General features: G+C 38.8%; 1 protein-coding gene across 2 annotated transcripts in view; it reads right to left on the reverse strand.

The window, feature by feature from the left end:
* TBC1D4 (TBC1 domain family member 4) overlaps positions 1-25,290 on the reverse strand; it is a 136,618-nt gene that overhangs the window by 15,045 nt on the left and 96,283 nt on the right. The window contains exons 8-13 of one of the 2 annotated variants that reach the window (XM_075199820.1): positions 21,011-21,130; positions 17,287-17,361; positions 16,325-16,563; positions 13,788-13,937; positions 4,480-4,643; positions 2,488-2,697 (exon numbers count right to left, since the gene is read on the reverse strand). In XM_075199820.1, coding sequence (XP_075055921.1) covers positions 2,488-2,697; positions 4,480-4,643; positions 13,788-13,937; positions 16,325-16,563; positions 17,287-17,361; positions 21,011-21,130 — 958 coding nt within the window. The remainder of the gene's footprint in view (positions 1-2,487; positions 2,698-4,479; positions 4,644-13,787; positions 13,938-16,324; positions 16,564-17,286; positions 17,362-21,010; positions 21,131-25,290) is intronic. The other variant, XM_075199821.1, reaches the window with a different exon arrangement.

Genomic DNA, 25,290 nt, shown 5'->3' on the forward strand with positions numbered 1-25,290 from the left:
AGGTCTAGTTTAAATAATCCAGGTTAATAATTATGGCACATACCATTCACTCCCTGCACATTTTCTTCGTTTTTTATTTCTATAATCCTTGTTTCCTCACCTCACACTTTTTCCCTCCTATAAGCAGATAAAGCCTTATCTACCATTAGAATTGACAAGGACACGAGAGGATAAATAGTGGGTAGCAAATGAGGAATGGTCTCTTAGAAATCACTCCAAGGTTTCTCTGTGGTTTCCTAGTTTGGCAAAAACTCAACATCCAATAATTAAACCAAATTAGGCTCACTGGAGTAAACTGTGAGAGCAAAAATGTATCTCTTCAGCATTTTCTCCTTTGACTCCACTGTTTGCCAATCAGTCCCTTCCCAACTTTTAAGCAGTGGTTACAGGCGGGGGTTGCCAGGCGTGTTGGCCAGCTGGTGAGTGTATCAGGTGTCATGTGTTCCAATATAAAAGCAAAGCGGAACTTACCCAGTTAAGAATTCTGGCACAATTATATCTTAGACACTTCTTGAGTACAGAAGAGATTCACAAAGGGCAGGCAGGCAACTATACCATTTATTAACCCAATATGCCCTACACATATCTTGTCAGGTATATATAAATTTTTGATAGAAAACCATTCTGAATCACTGCCATAGTTCACAAAAGACTGGGAAAGAGATCTCGGTGATCAGGAGGGTCACTGGCATAATATCTTTCAGATTACTCAAGCTAGCTCATTTAGCACGTTTGTACTTCAGACCTACTACAAGATCCTCTCCAGATTGTACCAATGTCCTAGCATCCTTGCCAAAATGTATCTCGGGACTCCTAACACCTGTTGGAGGTGTAATCTATTGGGATGCCACTCCATAGCAGGATTGTCCAAGGGTTGGGGTCACTGCCAGATTATGCAGAGTGATATCCCACAACACCCCAGCTTTTGGCTCCTAAATCTGGAGTAATTTCAGTCTTACAGTGCTGCAAAAGCAGTGATTCCAGTTGACTGGAGATCCTCTTCTCCTCCAATATTAAACAAATAGCTTGCAGAAGTATGGACGATCCTTTCCCTCCTCTACACTATTGTTCCATTTGGATTCGGTGGCTAGAATTTCAAGAAACAGAGATATTCTACCTTACCTAGAGATTTCCACTTGATGAATGTCATTTAGTGACAACTTGCTATTAATTGTACCTTTTATTTATACAAATGCCTCCATCAAAGTCTAGGACTTTGATCCCTGAGACCCCCTTCCCTTCCCCATTTTTCTACTTTTCTCTTTCCCAACCCCTCCTCCATCCCCAAGTTGCTTTTTTGTTTCATTTATAGCTCAGTTTATGGTCTGAACTTATTAATACCATATGTCTTACCATTCATCATCATCATCATCATCAGTTATTTATATTGCGCCACTAATTCCGCAGCGCTGTACAGAGAACTCACTCATATCAGTCCCTGCCCCATTAGAGCTTACAGTCTATATTCCCTAAAATACACAAAGACAGACACTAGGGTCAATTTGATAGCAGCCAATTAACCTACTAGTATGTTTTTGGAGTGTGGGAGGAAACTAGAGCACCCGGAGGAAACCCACACAAACACAGGGAGAATATACACGGGTTCCTTGACATGGCTGTCAATAGACTTATATATATTTGTACCTTTCTTGTACTTCACTCTGTATGATTTTGTATATCATGATGAACTTTCATTTCTTTGTTACAGCCTAATACAAAAGTTATTTCAAAAAAGAAAAAAAACAAACAAACCTTATCTACCTCCATCTTTCTTACACTCTACTACAAAGTCAAAAAAGCAAACTGCTATGCTGGCTTTATTTTAGCTGTGTTATGTAGCAAACAGTTAACAAAAATTGAAAAAATTAAACTCCATATCCTTCCACCACTTTATACATATAGCTGCACATGGGCCCTGTCATGATAAACTCAGTTTTACAACTTGTCTTCTTTATGCACTTATGAATGAACATAACAGCACTGAAACACAATAACTGAGACATTTGTGGAAGCTGGTGCCAGGAAAAAAGGTTTTAGCCATAACAAGTAGACATTTACTTTAATTTTCTCAACTGCACTAAAGAAAAGCTGGTTGAATATATGGATAACAACACATTTATTTGCACCAGGCCCCAAAAATGCATGATACTGAGACTTACAAGTAAAAGGATAACTTTACACTTCTGAATTACACATAACTTAACAGTAAATACAAAGGTTCCTTATATTACCTACAACAGCAGTGAACTGAAACAACAGCCTTTTGTTCTACTGAGGAAGTCAGAATTAACAGCGAGCAGGAACACTGTGCAGTGTGTATTTTCAGCTGTATGCTGTGAAACGCACTGACATTTCAATACAATCATCACATACCAAGTGTGAAGAACTACCTGAATACAATGTTTGGAAAGAGATTATAGTGTAATAACAGTGTATTCTGGGTATTTTTGTTAAAGTTCACTTTCACTAGATAGATTTTGAACTAACCTTCAAGTTTCAGGTTCTCCTTCTCCATTCTCAGTAATAAGATCTGTTGATGTATTGCTTTCCTCCATAACATCTGAAGATCTTCAGAATTTCGCTTGCCATCAACACTTTCTGCAGCATTGGTGTCCTGAAGAAGAGACACTAGAGGGTCCTCTTCCATAGTTGGAGGGAGAGGAGATAATGGCAGCAAATCATTTACATCTAAATGACCTGAAATATTGGAGACAAAGAAAATTCACATAAATTTCCATTGTGTCATACCCCACAAATCAAACACCATATTCCTCTTGAATCATGCCTGGTGTATTGTTCATACAAGGAGAACATGCAGTCTATCACTAAAATAGACTGAAAGAGAAATACACTAAGTCACAAAGACAGACTTCCTTTTTTCAGTTTTATCTATAAACATGTTCGTACTTCTTGTTTTAGTGACAAATGTAGATGTTATTTTCTGCAATTCCGGCATCGATGGTCTGATATCTTCCACTGACACATCATAAAGTGGCACCACTTCTCACATAGTGCGATAAATACAGAGCCAACAAGCAAAATCTTTTATCACCCAACAAAATGAATCTCTGTTGTTACAGGAAACATTAGCTGAACAGAATGTTTACTGTGAGTTCCTGACCTTAACTTATTTGCATTTGCATACTGAATCAGTCGGTAAAGGGAAAATGTCACAAAAATATTTTAATATATTTAGAATAATTAAATATAATTGATGTCTTTCCCTGTTGTGTTACAACCTTGCATTAGACCCATTATTGCCTCCCTTAGGAATCCAAGCCCAGTGCAGAGGTATCACCATTATTATCAGGATAGTAAAATAATGGCACATGCTGACGACTTGTTGCTACATATAGTGAGCCTAGGCAAAAAATAGTGTACACATTGGCATGGATTGAATGGGAACGTACCAGTGAAAGTATTACCTCTTAGCTCCTAGCTCTGTATTTACCACCTAACATAAACCAGCGTGGAGTAGGAAATTTATTTTATGGAAAAGTAATTTTATTTTATATAATATTGCTTTCACTAAGTTGTTTTACTTTCTTCAAATTCTACTTTCCTTGAGAGAAGATAAAAACATAAAGCAATGTATATGGGCAGGGAAAAAAGATATAATTGATTTACACAGAGTTTTTGTCAAATGAAATACATTTGCAGGAGGTTGTCTATCTAAAACAAAATATAAAATCATCGGCATAATCTGCAGATGGGCAGGATGACAAATTCAAGTTTTGTTTCCATGCAGCGAGAACAAAGACACTGGAAACAAGAACATCAGTTCATGGTTAAAAATACCGTGTGGGGTGGGGGCTTTGGCAGTGGAGGTGAATCACACCCCAGGCAGAACATTGTTAGTTTCTTGTTTCTGGTGGAGAGCCTCCATTCAATACAGAGGTTTGTATTAATTGTGCACAAGTTCATAAAAAGAATACAAAATATTAAATCCCAGCCTGACTTCTATATGCTTATCGCTCGAGCGCTCTGTTGGGTTGCGATCATTTCCTCAATGACTGCACTCATTTTCACAATTTTATGATACGTTGGGTTCACTAGATATAACTGTACTCTTCCAAATTTAAGTTTTTGAGAACCTAAAATCCATGCCTATTTTGCTTTGTGTGTTGGAGGTTTTTTTTCAACCAATTGCCACAGCTCCTTTGTTACACAGACAGGAAGGACTCTGGTGACATACACGCACTTCAATAATATGACTGTCAAATTTACAGAAGCAGCAAACCCTAGTAAACTATGTATTTTTAACAAAAAAAATGCAGTCCATAATAATTGTCAATTTTTTTGTTTGGACTTTAGAGGTGTTGATATTAGACGTCTGTGAACACTACAGTTATATGCTTGCACTCTCTTTATTGCAACAAGAAAACACTGGAAAGACAGCAAATAATTTACTAGAGTAACCACACCAGAATTAATGTATACTTAGAACACATCATCAGATCATCAGATTAACTCACATACCTTTATGTTGCATATCTGAGGGGGAATTGACCATTGGGGAAGCTACCCTGAGGAAAATCTGCTGACGCCACGAGATCCGTCGAGGTGCGTGAAATGTCCCAGTAGCATTTAAGGAATCATTACTGCAAGAAGGAAATGTCCTTCTTCTCCCTTCACATTCACTGCTGGAAAACACCAATTTTAATAGGTTATAAATATGTACGTAACGCAGGAACCCCAGAATGACTGACATTTTCTGTTTCATAATTGACTTAATTGTGTAATATCATGCATTTTTAATTCAAATATATATGTCTAATTAAATTGTAATTGACCTTCTAGATCAGTGGTTCGCAAACATTTTCAACAGGCATTACACACACCTATTATCACCAAGAACATAGCCCCACATATATCGAATTCATTGCTTCCACTAACCGTTCTGTACTAATTTTTGCCTATAGCAAAAAGGCGTATATACAAATATTAAAAGCATTGCGGTACTTCATACCTATTATTAATTTAATGCATTGCATCACCTTACTGAGCTTCAAATACACATATAACAAATATGTAATACATGAGTGGTGGGAATACTTGTGTAAACCATTGGGAAAGTTATCTCATTGTTTGTCCCTCTTTGACATCACATCAAGATATATTATAATAATATATATAATATTGCTACAGTGGTCATTTTAGGACATACCTCATCCATACCACAGTGTCAGAGAATATATTTTCAAACGCTTTTACATCGTTTTTACACAATACCATCTCTTCTTAAATTCTTTCTTCATTTTAATTTATTTAAATAAAATGGTAATACAAATTGAAAATGTTAATTTCTTCGTTAACTGTACTACTCGTTTGTTATAAACAATAAGCCATCCTCTACTGTGAAATACAAATACATTGGAGTTGCATGCTCTGTATAAAATCACAAGGAATTCAGTATTGAGCTTTTATATGGGCAAAGAACTCTGCTGGTGTGTTAGGCCCAGACATAGGTTGTATGTCATTTAGGGCTCAATCACATCAATGCATATATAATGTAGTTTATGTACACTAAGTAACTATTGAAAAACACATTATATTTAAAGTTCATTATTCTTAATAAAGTTCATTCATACGTATGTGTTGAAAAAACAGTGCAAATGTATACAACTGTTCCATAAGATATGGAGAGAAGCAAAGCAAGATCAAAAAACATCATTTTAATGCATTTCTCTCACACTCCACTGTGTTGTGAGGCTTTACTCACGGCACTAAAAACCAAAACAAAATCTGAATTTGATGACAACAGACAATTGACTTTTTCAATATGGTGCAAAATACATGTTATATGTTTCTAAACACACAGGTTTATATAACTAACATACAGTTTTTTCACAAATATTGAATAAGACGTTTACATTTTCTACCTATTTGTACTAGCAAGAAATGCCATTAGTGAAATTAATTTTATAGCTGAATTTTTCTTTCCCTCTGGAATGTACAACTTGTCTGGTTAACAGACAACTACACAACTGGGATCATCTAGTAGTGGATGCTCTGCAGTGGTGATTACAGGTGGCCTTGCAGTTCTGACAACCTGGCACTGTGGTGAGGGGACTGGTGAACTTCTTTCTACTTCCCATATAACTACCTATCCTTTTGAATACTTTCATAAAGAGGTCCCTCAATCTCCCTGCTCATGGATATTGAACACTTTAAAATGCATACATTTTAAATCTCTCACTTTAAAACATGTTTAGAAAATTTAGAGTGGTAAACACCCTAATGTTAAAAGAATAAAAATATTAAATTAATATTTATTTATTTTTACTTCTTGCAACATGTCCTAGTAACCCCAATCCTCTTCATCTCTGCTTCACAGACTGATAGACTGGAATACAATGGTCTAACCCATTTTGTCTCTAAAAAGATCTGCTACAACAGAGTCATGTGGGACCCCAAGTGAGGTTGCAGTAGCAGGTTTTGGGGTTCCCAAGATAGTCAGTAATGCAATGCATTCATACTGACACTTGGGGCTAGGTTAACTAAGCTGCGGGTTTGAAAAAGTGGGGATGTTGCCTATAGCAACCAATCAGATTCTAGCTTTCATTTATTTAGTACATTCTATAAAATGACAGCTAGAATCTGATTGGTTGCTATAGGCAACATCCCCATTTTTTCAAACACGCAGCTTAGTAAATCTAGCCCTTGGGGTTAAATGTATCAAGCTGCAAGTTTCCGGGGGGTTTGAAAAGTGGAGATGTTGCCTATAGCAACCAGTCAGATTCTAGTCATCAGTTATTTAGCACATTCCACAAAATGATAACTAGAATTTGATTGGCTATCCAACATCTACACTTTTCAAACCCCCGGAAACTCGCAGCTTGATACATCCAGGAGTCCAAGAACAGTGGTACACTGAGTTTTGTGGTTCCAGCCTAAAACCGGTGAGCACCACTGCTGTAGAATTTGACATCGACCATCAAAGCTGCAGAAACTGTTTTTATTAAACTGGCAAATTACTTGTTCATTTCAAGTCTTGGTACGAAGATCAGTATTCTTTATTAATACTCATGAACCTTGTAACAAGTACAATACAGCACACCACCAAATGCCCTACCCTCTAAGCCCTCTGATTAATCCCCATCACACTTTTCTATCAAACTTTACAACACACATTTATGTGTCTGTCACAGTGGTGCATCACCTTATCTCAAAATTTCTGTTGGGACATCTCAGGGCTCAGTGGTATTATCCATCGACATGTCCTGTATCTCTGCTTCATACCACTCTCTCAATTTTTCAATCCAATTAATAAATATTATATTCCCATTTGTACCTATTTAACTTCCTACAATACACAAGATCTCACCAAAATGTTGATTTTATCATATCAATCATATAACTACTTGTCCACTTCATGGTCTTTGTTAACTAGCCCTCCCCTCCACACTCTGCTTCCTGTGATCTATTATAAAAACTTTTCTGGCTCATTCACCCCAGCAGCTGCACAATCTAAGGATGCACTCTGAGGGGGGCAATTTAATTAGCTGCAAGGTTCAGTAGTAGCCTTGCGTGTTAAATTTCCACATGCTTTGTATTTATTGATCTTCGTTCACTTTTGATTGCACCTCAAAAGGCTGCGTGCAAAAATCAGCGATTTTCTTATTACTGTAATTTACGGAACCTCACAGCTAATTCAATCGCCCCCAGACAGTCCTTACAATGGTTCCTAAACACATTTCTAAGAACTATCTTTATCATATAAAATCATACACTGTACCACTCATTCTACATAGGGGAACGAAGGGGTAATTCAATTCTGCACTATGTGCCACCAAACATCACCCTGATGTTCAGCTACGTACTGGGTACTATGACATCTCAGATCTTCCTGCGCACCTTAAGTAGTGCGAGGAATAGTCTTAGATGTTGCATAGCCGCGGAGTGCTCTTGTGACCGTTCTGGAGGCACATCGTACAGAACTGAATTCCCCCTTAAGTATTTTATCACTTTGTTTGTCCTATACCCTGTTGCTTGACACACCCATGACCAACTCTATTCTCAGCAAATCTGCACCTTTTCTCCATTTAAATTGTAAGAGCTCACAAGCAGATTCTGCTTATACTTTACCAGTGCTGGTTACTAAATAACAACACTGGTTGACAGTACTGGTAAAGAAATTATTTTGGCTACATTGTCTTCTAGTTACCTCTACTATACACTCACACTACACTCCAGCCAGAGTCCAAAGACATGTGCCCCTTACAATAGTTGTACCCACAGTTTTATCAGGCAGACATTCATGCATGCTGTTCTTTGATCACTCTTTTCAGATTCAGTATTTAGCTATAAAACCAGTGTTATATAAACTTTCCAACCACATGAGTAGAATACATGGTTGGAGAGAGGAAATCCCCTGTTATATCAGTATTATACACCCAGCTACCTAACGTGTGCTATGTGCAGTGTATATTTTGAGGAAGCTAAACTTGTTAAAAAAAAATAGTGACAAAGTGGAACTAAAATTGTTAAATAAAACCACATTTTAAACCTCCAAGTACAAAGGTCTCTATTCATACATATAAAAGTGGTAAACTGGCTTCCATCAGTTCAACAGTCTTATATTTTACTGGCTGGTGCTGCCACGTTCATCTCTTCTAAAGTGGAAAGAACTGTACTGGATATATGCAGAATAATAAAACACTGTAAAACACCAGTGTGGAATCCCCACGGGTAACATCCTACACTCCACCAAAGGCTTGGGGCATAAACGCCACCTTCATCAGCATGAGGAAGTAAGAGTGGGTACCCTGATTTTTAGATGGATGGATGAGGAATTTGTATGTTCTCCCTGTGTTTGCGTGGGTTTCCTCCGGGTGCTCCGGTTTCCTCCCACACTCCAAAAACATACTAGTAGGTTAATTGGATGCTATCAAAATTGACCCTAGTCTCTGTCTGTCTGTTTGTTTATGTTAGGGAAATTAGACTTTAAGCTCCAATGGGGCAGGGACTGAAGTGAATGATTTCTCTGTACAGCGCTACGGAATTAGCGCGCTATATAAATAAATGGTGATGATGATGATGAAGGAGAGGCGGTGGTAGTGCTGCCAAGTGTTTCATGCCTATATTTTCGAGGACTGGGGATGAGACGAAGAAACACTGGTATAAATGGGAAGATGAGTATGGACATCTAATCATTGGTGGACCATAACTGTGTGTTGGGTTTCACTACTAGCATACTAATGGCATATGCCTGAGCACTGCTACTAGTGCTGGAACAGTACTGGCATTTTAATGGCATTACTAATACTAATGGCTCATTAATAGGCATTGTAGCAGATTACTGGGCACTAATACTGACAAATTAATGGGCACTTCTACTACTGATAGCAATTGCTGGGAGCAACTTCCACTGCTGCCCCAGAGCTGCGCACTACTTCCACTGCTGCCCCAGAGCTGCGCACTACTTCCACTGCTGCCTCAGAACTGCGCACTACTTCCACTGCTGCCCCAGAGCTGCGCACTACTTCCACTGCTGCCCCTGAGCTGCGCACTACTTCCACTGCTGCCCCTGAGCTGCGCACTACTGCCACTGCTGCCCCAGAGCTGCGCACTACTTCCACTGCTGCACCAGGGCTGTGCACTACTTCCACTGCTGCCCCAGAACTGCGCACTACTTCCACTGCTGCCCCAGAGCTGTGCACTACTTCCACTGCTGCCCCAGAGCTGCGCACTACTTCCACTGCTGCCCCTGAGCTGCGCACTACTGCCACTGCTGCGCACTACTTCCACTGCTGCACCAGGGCTGTGCACTACTTCCACTGCTGCCCCAGAACTGCGCACTACTTCCACTGCTGCCCCAGAACTGCGCACTACTTCCACTGCTGCCCCAGAACTCCTCACTACTTCCACTACTGCACCAGAACTGTGCACTACTTCCACTGCTGCCCCAGAGCTGCGCACTACTTCCACTGCTGCACCAGAGCTGCGCACTACTTCCACTGCTGCACCAGGGCTGTGCACTACTTCCACTGCTGCCCCAGAACTGCGCACTACTTCCACTGCTGCCCCAGAACTGCGCACTACTTCCACTGCTGCCCCAGAGCTGTGCACTACTTCCACTGCTGCCCCAGAGCTGTGCACTACTTCCACTGCTGCCCCAGAACTCCTCACTACTTCCACTACTGCACCAGAACTGTGCACTACTTCCACTGCTGCCACACAACTCTGCACTACTTCCACACAACTCTGCATACTTCTACTGCAGGTATTGGTGGCACATTACTGGGAATTACTCATATTGGTAACTTTTTAATGGACATTACCGTTACTGCTGACATACTGCTAGACTATACATATTATTGGACATTACTACTAATGTTATATATTTTGCTAGGCTTTACTATTTGTGGTGTATTAATGGGCATTAGTGTATCATATTACTATACATTACTGCCTACTGCTCAACATATTGATATTTGACAACACTGTTCATATTATTCATTCCATTATTTTCTAGAACACCAACATATTCCACGGTGATGTACAGAAAGAAAACAAACTTAACACACAATGACAATGACAAATAGCGTAACAAAAAATGAAACGTAAAATGAGAGGGGCCTTCTCAATAGAACTTATGATCTAAATGTATTAACAGTTATTTAGATATGCCTACATATTATGCAATGCTTTGCAGAGAATATTAAAAAATAAGATAAATAATGAAGTAATAAATGAGAAAAGGGAAATAATATGGAAGATAGTGTTTATTTTATATTTATACAGTGGATCAGCTAAAGTGTAAAACTGGTGACCCAGCTAGTTTCTGTGCAAGCACGGAAACACAGTGTGTTAAGATGCTTTAACTGGGGAGGAGATAACACAGGCAGGATGTTGTCTGACCGTTGTAAATGAAGAGCAAATAATTTGTTTAGGAATAGATGAAGTTATTTACTATTAAACTCTTCCCTCCAGTCTCAATACTTCTTACTTCTGCTTCAGCTACACTAATACTGGCCTTGCTTGGATCTTTTGGAGTCTTAGTAGTACTTGTTTATTGTTCTGTGCTATACCTGTGTTATACCTTGTAAGTTCTATTGTTTGTAATATTTGCTGAGCTGCGGAAATCTTGTGGCGCCTTATAAAGAATAACAATAATAATAATTTAATAAAAATAATAATAATAAATAATAATAATAATAATAATAACAATAAAAAAAATCATATTTACAAATTGTGAAGAGATGAATTCAGTACAACAGTATGAAAGAATCTCTTGGAGACAGGAGGCATGATTAGATAAGACATGGCGATGGCTCTACGTAATTGGCAGACTGCAAAGCAGTAAGAAAGGAAAGTAGGAGAGTTCAGCATTGGGGTACATGAGAACCAGAATTTTGAAGTGGATCCTTCAAGTTCAGAGTGGCCTGACTAGTAAAACACTAATTAAGGAAAATTAGCCTGGCAGATGCATTAAGGGTGAATTGAAGTGGAGCCAGTTTGGTTAATTGAGGGCTGATTTGTGTTATCAAAGTTGAGGTAAGTGTCGAAGTGAATATTTAGAAGTGGCGGTATGAAAAATGTAACGGAAATGTAATACCTCGTTCACATTGCCGACCCAGAAATATCCCGGATATATGAACCCTCCCAACCCGGGAAATTCCAGTGTCTGCCCGGGTCTCCCTGGTAACATCACAAGAGGAGCTTTGATTGGCTCCTCTTGTGATGTTGATTATTTTTTTTTTTACATTTATTATAGTTTTCGGTGAGACCCAGGTCAGACTGGCATTTACCTGGGTAAGACCCAGAAATAACCCTTCAAAAAACCCAGGTTCAATTCCCGGTTCATCTGACCCGGGGAGATGCAGGGCACCCTGTTCACACTCAGCCTCGACCCGTGTTACCAGGGTTCACCCCGGCAATAACACAGATTTTTGAGGCAGTGTAAATGGGGTATAAGTGAATTGAATAGGTTAGTTTTACAATGCAGGGAGTGGGATAGTGGCAGTATGACATACCACCACTTTGACTATAGGTCGAAGTAGAAAATGTTGAGATTGTAATTGTAAAATATTGTTGCAACATGATTTTGCAAGGGATTAAATGTGGGACGTAAAGGCCACATCAGAATCAATATAACCCCACCGTCTGGAGGTAAGATTTAGTAGTGTTTGTAGTGTTGCGCACAGTATAGTGATTTTATGTAAGAGGAAAGAGGGAACGTACTGGACTGTCATGGGCAGACTAATTTTAAGTTAGAGAGAAAACATGGTGGGCAAACTATTAAGAGACAACTACTGGTGTTATTCAAAACAGAAGACATATATAGGAGGTAGTGTTGGCAGACCTCTGCATAGAGAGGTACTGAAAACCAAAAATGCTGATTGTACATTATTTCTCCATTGGAAACACACAGAGAGAAGAGGCAAAACCTGCAAACTAGAAAGTACATAGTATACTATAATATAGGCAAATCCCCCTTTGACTTAGCAGCAGGAAGATAATTAAACTCTAATAAGAGCTGTGTCAGTGGACTATGGTGCAGATAATCCAGACTGAAGGGGATCATCAGAGAGATCGTGGACTAGACAGATATACACCAGCCATTTACAAAGTTACATTCCTGCAAGGCACACATGTTTGTACTGTAGTATGTGTCCTGGAAGAATTAGTTCACTGAAAAACAATAGTTATACTGTACACTCAGATAATCAGTAAATACTTTATGCCAACTACTAAATTCTTATACTACTTTTATTAATATAGTCGTGAACATAGTTAAGGATGGTTTTCGGTAAGAAAAGTGCAGTTTCTCAGCTACAGCATAACGTTTGATATTTTTGCGTAATGGGATAGGCATTACATTCCTAGCAGGATAACAATCCAAGGAAACACACTCTAAGTGCCCAATACACGCATGACTTCAACTGCATAAATTATATCAGTGTTTATTTTCATCTTAACCAAAACAACTGGGCTGACTCACGCACCCAAAACTTTAAATGCTGGAAAAGTATCATTAATTATGCCAATCTTTGCAGTGCACAAATACAATAAATGCAATAAGACAGCACCAAGAGACAATGACGTAACATTGATAAGCCGCAGCCCAAGATTTTATCCCTAACCCTGATATAAGATTCAATTATCATATACTTAAAAACATTACAATTAGTTAGAGACATTGAATCATGCAAAATTACCCAGTAAATGTTATTAGTACTGCTGTGCAGACAGACAAATGTGATGACTTTCAGAGTGGTGTAAAATTGGCACTATTGAACACTTGGTGATCCCAGCCCAAAAAAGATGTCATGTTCAGAAGTTTGGATAACGGCCCATTACATCCAGTAGAAAACACAGCTGACCGGTCACATAAGAGCAGTTCAGGAGAGCTTCAGCTGTAAAAACGCTGCATGTGGTCCGAGAGGGAAACAGTGTTTCCGATTTAATATAACAAGGTTTATTATTTAATGTAAGGACATCTTCTGTCACTAAATGGTCTTCTGAACACCACATTTTTTTAGCTTAAGAATACTGCATTCAAAAGTGCTAGCGTTATCCTGCTCTAATAAAAACAGATAACAGATTTAGGAAGAATGACATTAATTGATTTGCTGTTAATCGCACTTTATCGTTTGCACAGCCGAGCGTTTTACCATGTAAGAGACCAATTAAGGTAATTATTGGGCCATACACAAGCAGAGTTACCATACAGACTGCAACCTGCAGTCCAAGATTAGATTAATCCATCAAGGCAAGCGAGCTGCGAGCAGACATACACAAAGCTCAGGACGTGTATGGAAAGCAGCTGCTCGTTGTCTCACCTCTTGGGAGTATCACTCTCAGACTGTGTGGGACGTCTCCCTGAACCCTGGTAAAAACTTTTCAGAAAAGAAGGGGTAGAGAAGGATGAGGGGAGACTGGAGGACGAAGGTTCACTCTCAGTGCGGATACGTCGGACAATAGGAACAGGGCTGAGCATCGGCAATAACAGAAAACAATATTATTAGCACAGACGTTGAAAATATTAACAGGGAAATTCTGGGACACCATAATTTCCTAAACACCATAATTAAATATAATACACAGGGGACCATTTACTCTTTTCTGTACTAACACTCTTCAATATGAGATAAACGCTGTATGGGCAGCACGGTGGCTTAGTGGTTAGCACTTCTGCCTTACAGGTGTGGGGTCAGGAGTTCAATTCCCGACCATGGCCTTATCTGTGTGGAGTCCCCCCGTGTTTGCGTGGGTTTCCTCCGGGTGCTCCGGTTTCCTCCCACACTCCAAAAAACATACTAGTAGGTTAATTGGCTGCTATCAAAATTGATCCTAGTCTCTCTGTCTGTTTGTGTGTGTATGTTAGGGAATTTAGACTGTAAGCTCCAATGGAGCAGGGACTGATGCAAGTGAGTTTTCTATACAGCGCTGCGGAATCAGTGGCGCTATATAAATAAATGGTGATGATGATGAGGAGGATGGAATATTTTAATATAGGTTTAAAATGAACGACTGGTCTCCAAATCTTAATCAGTGTGTATTTCATATGTTTCTAATGCCATAGAGTAAGACATTATTGGACATTAATGTGGAATACCATTTGGCATTATAGGTAATACCCAACAGTAATACTTGGAGCTATATACAGTAAACTAGTGATTAATTCAACAGGCTGCCTCATCTAACAGCTTGGACTGGCCTGACCGGATATCGGGTAAACCGATTTCTCTCTGTCTTTCTAAAATGCCTCTAAATCTGCTTCTATTGTGTAGTGCAATTCGGAAACTGTCCCGGTACTGTAAGCAAATACAGCCATCAGGTGTGTTTACTCAAAGAAGAAGCATACAATGGGCCCGATGCAGAGTTGGATGAACCCCCCCATTTGCGAGGCATAAGTTTCGCATGCCCTCAAAAAGAGCGCATGCATTTGAGCGCATGTAGAGTTGCATGCATCTGACACTTGTGCCTCCTTACAACTGGGGAGGTGCAACGTAGGTCGGTCGGTGCATGTTCACAAAAACGCGGCTGAGGCAACCCAGCAGAGAGACATATACGTCTGTCTTCTGCACCTAACAGAGGGCAGGTGCAAATACAGGTTCATAATGAGGATGGTTGCTAGCACTAGCTGGCCTCTTCTGATTGGCTGATTGTGAATTCACCTCTGAAGCCGATAGGTGCTTTCTTCATTGTTCATGCATATATTATAGAATTTTGTGGCTGTATTTTAAGAATGCATTTTTTCATACTTTCATTCGTAGACGAGATGGAAAATTTTATATGTTGTACTATCTAAATCCTAATAACGAGTGTGTTTTTTGCTAGCAAAACAAATAACAAATTTTTATTATCCTTATGACCTGGTTATGTACACGTGGGTGTATGTGTGCCTGACGTAAACTTGGTGCATATGAAACAGGTGCAGAGCTGGATGAATTTTACCATACGTGTGAACAGAGGCAGAAATATGCTATATTCATGGCGCTTTTATGACCGTAAATTAGTCAGTTTCAGGCCCAAATTAAGGGTGAAAGCTTCCAGTGCAAAATCTGGCTCTGAAACTCACTTGTCCTCAAATAACATTGAATGACTACTGTTTAAAACTTTGCTTATTAAAATGTGTTTAAATAGAGAGCACTGCATAACACCTTCTGTTCTATTATAAAATTACATTGGATCAGGTTGCCAACTACAGAGCAAATTTGCAGCACTGGGACAGCGTGTCATTTTACCAGAACATTCTCTTTCAAATTATGTAAAGGGGAAAGGAAAACGCACATATTTTGGGATAAGATCATTATCCCTTTTTTAATATGGTCATGTGATTTTAATGTCATTTATTGGATTTTTTACAGTACTCCAATGTAGTAATTAGTTTCAGCTAAACAATATATTCTAAATGTAAAATAGACTTTTTGTGATATAAACCTGACAATCTTTATTGGAGATTTTTAGTCTACCATCGACTTTAATGCAACTTCATGGGTTTGGTGATATCTTTACAGCTTTATGGCAAGTTGCTTAGTTACACAATATTTAAATATACATTTCATAGGCACTTTCATTTAATTGTCAAACTAAAACCCAAGTCATTGTTCTAAGCTATCCCAAAACAGGCAACATACATGCATTGTTTCAGGAACCTGCTCATTAGGTAGAACAGACAAATAGATATACAGCTAAATTAAAAGGTTAGATAGTAAATAACATATTAGTATGGATGATTGTGCTTCACCTTAAAGGGATTGAATGAAACTCAGATAAGTTTATGTACAATAATAATAAGAAAAATCACAAGTGTAATAACAAGATAGGGAATTAATTTACCATGTATATTATTGAACATCAAAATGTAACTGACCTGCTTTGTACCCCATCACAGGCTAGTGAGTTCTGTCTCTGAAGGGGGGACCTGCTGTTTGGTGACTTTGTGTCAGGAAACGTTATTCTTCTCTTGGCACTGGATGGAGGGTGGCTGAAAGTGTGCGCCCGTCTGCGAAACTGGGGAGAGTCTGGATCTTCCTCTGGAAATGACTGCCAAGATGAAGACACAGGAGAAGACGGTGGAGTGGCAGGCGGGGAATCTCCTGGTGAACAGTCCTGTGGTGAGACAAGATGTTAGGGATCCTTCCTTCTTATGAATGCAGATTATTCAATCGTTCCTCACAATACTGGGCTTGATCTCTTCCACCTTCACAGATGTAACAGATGAAGTCTACTGTATGTTAATTTGTTACACTAATTAACAGTCTGGGCAGAAAAAGGAGAAAATACAGGGAGAGATCTCAAAATACTGACCAATAACAGTTCCTAGCAGAACACAGTATCATATCGAGGGGTAAACATTTTTTGTAGTGAACAATAATGACTTTTTTTCAAACTTGCTGGTTTCCTGGACACAAGTTTCCTGTGCTGTCAGTATAATATCCTGGAAAACAGTCTATTATTATGAAGAAGGCTGGTAACTCAGCGCTACAAGAAAAACAGAATCATACTGCTGTTGTGTCTTTCACATGGAGTGAAGGAGACATGAAGGTGCAGTTCTCAGTGAATCACAGGTTACATGAAACAGGAAGTTCAGAGTTACATACAGTATGACTGAGACTAGTGGACGGAAAATATTACAGCACTGTCACAAAGTGGGCTTATAATAAGCACACTACACAACACTTTGTTATTCTCATTAATTACAGATAAAGCAGAAAAGACTAATATGGCGATATCAACATCCTGTGCTATTATATATATTAATTCCTAGCGTGGGCTAACGTTACCACAACTTTTACCAGGATTATAGTCATAGCTTAGAGAGAGCTCACTTACCTTGTCAGATGTAAAGCTATTGCAGCGCTCAAAGCTGTCCATACTCCCCAGTCTGCCTCTCATGCGACTTGCTCCCTGTAGAGAAATGCCGCAATCGATTGTTTTGTTCTTTAGTTAAATAAAGCTTCATCAACTACCTGCTACTTCTGCTTGGGAGACGGGCAATGGGCAGATAAAGAATGTTGTGCTTTTAGTAAATTCTAAAGTATATGTTTGATGTTTGCTAGGATGAATAAATGGATATACTAGGAAGGTGGCAATATATTGTGATTTCTTGTGAATCCCCCTCCAAATAAAAAAAATAATCAAAAAACACCATTGTGCAAGTGCCCCTAGATGTCCACCATAGCTCATGAATTTGATATTTGATGAAAAGATGGCGGCGATTATGGAGGAGCAGAAGTTTGCACTGGCTGATGGGAGGAGTTGGACTGACTTGGCACATGGAATAGACACATTGGAGTGTCTAGTGCTACACAGCAGGTTACTGAAATGAGATAAAAGCGTGGAGCGGCCGCATTTTAAGTTTTGTTCCCTTCTGTGTGAAAGGTGTGGAAGGGTACACAAGCATTTCTACTCCATACAAGGTTTGGGGTTTTTTGCACCAGATCTGAGTTGGCAGATATTGGGATCTAGTGGATACTTTTCATGGACACATTTTTTACCTTCCAGTTGCACTTTGGTGGAGAAGTTAATTTCTGAACACAGTTTGTCTAATACAAAGAAAAAAGCTACAAACACATAAAAGTGTCACATGTCATAAAGAAATCCTAATGGGCCATAAATAATTTAACGTATTACTGAAGATAAACTGAACAGTATTTTGGAAAAAAGTGGAATAAAAAAGTTTTATTCAGTTAAAGGGTTGGTTCTAAAGTCATAGGCGGCTGAACGTTTGATATAACGTGTACACTTGCACAGCGAGCCTCAGGATTCTTCCACTTCCCTACAAACGGAGGTGCACTTCAAGTTTAGGTAGGAGCCTCTGAAAGGTAAGAGTAGATGTGTATGTTGATATATGCCAAGCTGACCATGTTTATTTCGGCACATCCAGGGACTTATTTATAGATGGACACAGTTGAGAACCAAATGTATGTAGGAAAACATGCAGTAAAAAAACAAAAAAACTTATTTATGTACATATGTTGAATCATCTCAAGATTCGTCCAGTTCAAAAGCATTTGCGCCAGATGTAAAAATATAATTTTTCTCCACCATAGCACAGAGATGTGAACTCTATTTGTGCACAATAGAATTTTGCAATAAAGAATCATATACACAAGAGAATATTGTCTTGACAGTTATTACTAAATATGAAAGTTGCATTTTCATTATAAAATGTGATTAAATCCAAACACAAATAGAGAATACAAATTAAATTTAAACATCTGTTGTTTTCCTCTTTAAAAATCTAAACGGAATCTTCATTCTTGCAGTAGAATTGGAAATGTCAAATAACTAATGTAATATCTTGTGTATTGGAATCATTCAAATGTCGATTGGTACTTCTAGAACGCTGATCAAGGTCCAACAAAGTATGCAGCTGTCACATGACCACACTAACAAGCCACATTTTCCCAATGAGTTCAGTCTGAAGAATGCAGTTTGATCATCCATGTAGATGGCCCAAGTGAAAACAGATCCCATCATTGCCATTGAGGCCGAGCAAATATCCTCTATTGAACAATAAAAACAGTGGGTATCTCTGAACCTGAACTCATGTTTATTGAATTAAGGGCAGCATGGTGGAAAAGTGTTTAGCAGTGCTGTGAACCCATGAGTACGAGTCCAACCAGAGCCCTACCTGTCTGACGTTTGTATGGTCTCCTCTGGTTTGTGTTTGTTTCCATGACAGTCCAAAAACATACTGGTAGGTTAATTGGCTTCTGACAGAATGGACAATAAATGATTGGAGAGTAGGCATACTAGGTGCTGTATATCCTTCCTTGTTCCTGGGAGTGACACGCTTGTCATAGAGGTTTTTTGGCTCATCTGGGCATGAGAACATTGTGAGGAAAGTATCCTTTTATTTTAGCCTCTAAGCGTTTTTAAAGGCAATGAAATGGGTGACACCTTGAGATGTCCATGGCAACAAGAATGCTCACTTGCATGCCCAAAGAAACAGGGAAGGTCCGCAGATTTTGCAGTTCGCAAATGACCCTTAATGTCATTCTAGACAAATTAGCAAACTTAGGTCACGTTGTGAATTATATGCTATAACCAATACAACAAAGCAACACTATGAGCATAAAAGCACAATTGGTAAGCAACTAGTATAGTAAGACAACATGAAAGAGCGGCCCTCCAGCCTTCAAAGTGGCCACAAAGAGGAAGGAGGGAGAGCACAGTGCACTCCCTTCCTCCTCTAGGTATGCTGCGTGACCGCCCTGCACTGTACAGAGGAGGTCACGTAATGCAGAAGTTGGCTGCCCCCATTTTGATAAGATCAGGAGCAGGTGACTGGGGCGCGCAGGTGTAAGCTTGGCAGACCACATGTTGCTCACTGCTGAACTAGTAGTTGAGAAAAAAAGGAATGGGTCAGCCCACATGATAATAGGAGTTCTACTCTATGCTATTATGTGGGCATATCACAAAGATATGTTAACAAATCCACATCCAGAATTCTCAATTCTCAATTATACCACTATAATTCTCAAAAATGAATAGATAAAGACAAATATATATATTAAATTAATAAACAAAAGCATCCTTTGTGATACAACCATTGTCTCAAAAATCTCTAGGACAGATAATTATTGAAACTAGTGTATATATGAGTGCTATTAGTAGCCATTTTACATTAAACAACCTGCAAGGCTGCTGGTTATTTAAAGAAGAACTCCACCCAAAACTTCAAATAAAGGTGCCATTTACTATGTGAAGTTTAAATTTGGTGCTTTACTTGTGATGCCTCAATTGCCTGATCTGTCACCTGAAGCCCCCAATGGTCCTCGTGCGGCTCTTCTGTTTACGACTGCCTGATTAAAATAAACACAGCAGTCACAGATGCCCCTCTCCTGAATTCTTCACAGTACAAGCAAATGACGCGTGCACAGAGAGAGACAACAGTGATCTGCCTGTGTGAATCAGGTAATCAGTAGGAGCACACAGGAGCAGAGTGGAGGCTTGCAGAGCATCACAGGTTAATAAAACATCAGCTTTAATCTTAAAGAGCAATTTAAAGCCCCTATTAGACATTAATATATATGAAAATGCTTTGCAGAAATGCAGTGCATGGATTGGTTGATTTAAACAAAAGGACAGGGCCAATGTTGTCACAGCAACATAAATGACTGCAGGCTCATCTTTGTGACCTGCACCTAGTTAAAAAGCTGACATTGCAGTGGAAAGTCAGGTTAACTTTGAAGAATGTAAATTTACCTACATCACTTGTATCTGTAAAATTGGGGATTTAAAAGGTTCATTATTATAGCAACCACCACCTAATACCAATGTTTTTAATTCACAATGAAGGTTTTGGTAGTCACATTGGTAGTTCCCCAACGGAAATAAAGAGATAGTATTCAGGGATGTTATTCATTGTAAAGTGTAGAGTTACAGAAGTGTATTATCCATTTCCATATACAGCCTGGTCTCTCTGTGCGACACTGCAAGTTTACATGTATAAGTTTTAAAATATGCAGTGAAAAAAAAAATAAAAAATATATATATTTTTTGGAAACCAAATAAAACTTATATGTATATCTTAAAGTCTCACTCATACCCTTGAAAAGATATTTTCCAGAGAGTTGGTCAAGGATTTCTTAGCCTTGTTCTTTAGGACATCCAGCTTAAATCGTCCACTGGGTGCAGTGTTCTCCTGGATTGTGTTGCTCGACAGACTCTGAAAACAATAAAGAGGTAAGTAAGTAAGACACTAAGCAGAAAAATAAACCTTTCCACAAAAACAACAAACACAAATGAAGTTATGTGTCTACAGGTGAGTTTATTTGCTCATGTTTTTTTTTTGGGGGGGGTGGGGGGGATAAATGGCCATATAGGGTATAGCTACAAATGTTACCTCTGCAATGTATTGTGCTCATTTTCAATCATTTGTCACTTCTTATTCCAGTGAAAAACAATGTTTAGCCATGTGACCGTTTAGCTGGGGGTGTTTGCTACCTTCTCTATTTAATAGAGTCGTAACTAGGCAAGGCTTAATAACAATGTAAGCACACACATACGATAATAAAACAAAACTGATCATTTCTCATGCTTGGGTGGAAAGCTATTGGTTGCAAAAGCCAAGTAAGTTATCCACCATTTTTATGCTGATTTGAGCACGGGAAACACTATTTATTTACATCAATTTACTAGTTCCTAGTAAATTTATAGGTTTGATAATGGTTCAGCCCAAAACACTTCTGCCTATAGAATTTATTACATGCAAATATGGAGAGAAATAGCATTCTCAGCATTGATCGGGTTTTATTCCTCTATTTTGCTTCATATTTATGTAAAACGGAAACTATTACTAGAATATAGTGTGTATTTTCACTTTAAATAGAAATAGTTATGCAGAAGTCTGTTAATCATCCACTCTGGAGTTGACAGGCACTGAGGTCCAATCATTTATGCTGGGAGCATGAACAAGAAAGTAATTTGATGTGATATTTAGGTCTTATTAAAATGCTCACAAAACTAAGACAGACCTGGCCCGTCTTCTTTACGGATCATGTCTTGAGCTCAGATGTAATGAAGTTTGATATTAGCCATGCTGTGAAGCCATAAGCAAAACTGAAAAACTGAGCACTAACGTTGAAGAATGCAAACTCATAAAAGGGAAACTGTGAACATACAAACCAACTCAATCTACAATACAACATAGAACATAAAGAAGCATATTATACACACACATATATATATATATATATATATATATATATATATATATATATATATATATATATATATATATATATATAAAAATTTATTTTATAAATGCATGTGATGAATTGTCATTACACATGGTCAATTTGAGGTAAAATGTTGCACCAGATGTAAATCTCTTCTATCGGATCAGGTCTGGTCCTTATCAAGTATAATTTTTTCAGTCACTGCTAGGTATAAAGCACTACTCTTCTGGGCAATCTACACTGATGGCTGCTTGCTATTCACAGCCTTTACCAACTTCCCCCTTTCATACATCTCTGACTCTATAACAAGAAACTCTCCCTCTCACCTGTACCGTGGCTCCTTTCTGATAACCACCTGTCACTCCTGCCTCCATAACGTCTTCAATGCTGCTCCCAACTTCCATTACACCTGTGCCCCAATCTTTCAAGGGCTCTTTCCAAACCCAACTCTTCACTATAGCCTATCCTAAGTCCACATGATATTACTGTCTCTGGGTATTTTACCAGCTGCAGTCCCATTTCTACCCTGAGTCCCATTAGTTCCTATTGTCTCAGTATTGCCCTCTCCCTCTAGAGTGAACTGTTATGAGCAGAGCCCTCTCTACCCTGTCTCACATCTGCACCTCCTTCATCAACCTAGTCTGTACTTGCTCTGTTTTTATGCGTGATTTGTTTGTTGTATGATTTGTCATTCTGACTGCCCCGCAATGCCAATATTTGTGGCACCTTACAAACAAACAATGCTGACTGTGATGATTCTATGTGTGAAAAATGGGTATTGAAATCATATTGATAAAACCAGTTAACAGATAGTTTGACAGTTTAGCCACTATACAATTAATTGTTTTGTCAACCTAACAAAGGTTTTGATACAACAACATATGTTAAGTGTAACTATTCAGAAAATGCCATCATACCAAAATGCTCACTCTGACCTCAATATTTCTGATTAATTTAACTTCATCATGTAGCATATTGTAGCGAGGTGCTTTAATTTTGAATCAAGAACATACATACTGTCTTTGTATACAGTAATGCAATTAGGTAAAATATTTACTAGCAATATGCATATATTGTAATAGCCCAAAGGAATACTGCTACATAAATTTCATCAACTATGTTCGTTAGGAAAAGAAAGCATCCATAAAAAAGAAACCCACACTTAAAAGTTATGACCAAAACTGTTATGCACAAGTGTATAAAGGACATCAATAAATTCATTTGTGACACTGGAATAACATTTTATTTTTTTGCTCAGTGCAAAAAAAATCTGGAACCATATACATTCAGTCTATATCCCCAATTGGATAACTTGTGCAAAAGGGAGAAAAAAATCAGGCGAACACTGCAAGGTGGGGTTTAGGGAGGAAATGATTTTGCGTATTGTGAAATGGAAATCATGTCACATTATGTCTGCATGTGGTGAATGGGGGTGAATAGGTAAAAAAGAAAATAAGGAAATAGCAATGTGGTGATGGGTATGGCCTGAGGGGCTATGATGTAATAAAGGAGGTGTAGGAAGGAAAGAACAGAATATGAGGGTTGAAAGATACTTAAGTCAGTATGCTATTTGAAAGTGGTTATTTGCTGATATGCTGCTATTATTATTAACCTTTATTTATAGCGAGCCACATATGGTCTGCAGTGCTGTACAGAGGGCAAACAACAAGACAGTACATGGTATAACAGTATAATACAGGAAACAAATTATACTAACAAATTAAGCGCTGGCTGAAATCTGTGGCCATTAGCATGGGCGCCAGTAACGGGTTTAGAGACACTGAAAGAGGTGTAGATACTGGAGGAGTGGAGACAATGGGCAGAGAGCCCAAAAAGAAGGAGCACAGTGTAGCTGGTAAGCAAAAATTACAGGTAATGAGAACAGGAGAGAAGATGGCCCTGAGAGCTTACAATCTAAAGGTAAAGGGGCAGACAAACTGTTGACACATGGGGGTAAACTAATGTAAAGGGATATGAGTAAGAGAGATGGAGGATGAAAGAGTTTGAGGTATACTACATGGTGAAATGGTTAAGTGCAGGACTAGTATACCTTTCTTACTAGGTGGGTTTTCAATGACCGTTTGAAGCTATACAGGCTAAGGGATAGTCTGAAAAATCGAGGGAGAGCGTTCCAGTGGTGGGAGGCAGCACGGGAAAAATCTTGCATAAGGGTGTGAGATGCGGTTACCAGAGGGGTCACTGGCCAACCGGAGAATTCCGAGAGGTAGCATGTATCGAGAAGAGGTTGGAGATTTAGGGAGTAGTGGAATTGGAGAGGGCCATATACGTGAGTGTGAGGAGTTTAAAATGGATTCTGTAGAATAAGAGGAGCCAGTGCAATGTTTGGCAGATGTGGAGTGCAAAGTGAGAAAGATAAGTCTAGCTGTAGCATTAAGCATCAATCGCAGATGAGCGAGAGGAAAGTGGGGGAAGCCAGTAAGGAGAAGCTTGTATAAAACATATGTTTTATGTTGTTTTTAGATCCAGTTCAATGACTGGTGTGGAGTGTCCTATGTAACCTGGGTGATGTAGGTGGTAGCTAGGCCGGACGCTAGTGATTGGCGTGAGGTGGTAGATAACTAGGTGTGCAGGCTATGAAGCGGACTGGTTTGGTGCAATTTTTTTGTAGGCATTCAGAGGCTGATTTTGAGCCCGACTGGCTAGAAATCCATGCACAAGAAAATGATTTGGGATTGGTGCCTGCGAGGAATTTGATAAGCAAGATGAAAATAGGACATGACAAGATTATGGGTAAAGTTTCTCAATACTATAGTTGTAGGGTTGGAGATGATGGCAAGGAAATGCTGGTAATACACAAAGGGCCCGATTCATTAAGGAACTTAAATTAAGAAGTTTCTTATTTAAGTCTCCTGGACAAAACCATGTTACAATGCAAGGGGTGCAAACTAGATTTCTGTTTTGCACATAAGTTAAATACTGACTGTTTTTTCATGTAGCACACAAATATCAACTTTAAATTTCAGTGTACAAATAAGCTATCAATTATTTGTGTGCTACATGAAAAAAACAGTCAGTATTTAACTTATGTGCAAAACAGAAATCTAGTTTGCACCCCTTGCATTGTAACATGGTTTTGTCCAGGAGACTTAAATAAGAAACTTCTTAATTTAAATTCCTTAATGAATCA

This window comes from Mixophyes fleayi, chromosome 2 (assembly GCF_038048845.1).
Source record: "Mixophyes fleayi isolate aMixFle1 chromosome 2, aMixFle1.hap1, whole genome shotgun sequence".
In the NCBI taxonomy this organism is placed as follows: Eukaryota; Metazoa; Chordata; class Amphibia; order Anura; family Limnodynastidae; genus Mixophyes; species Mixophyes fleayi.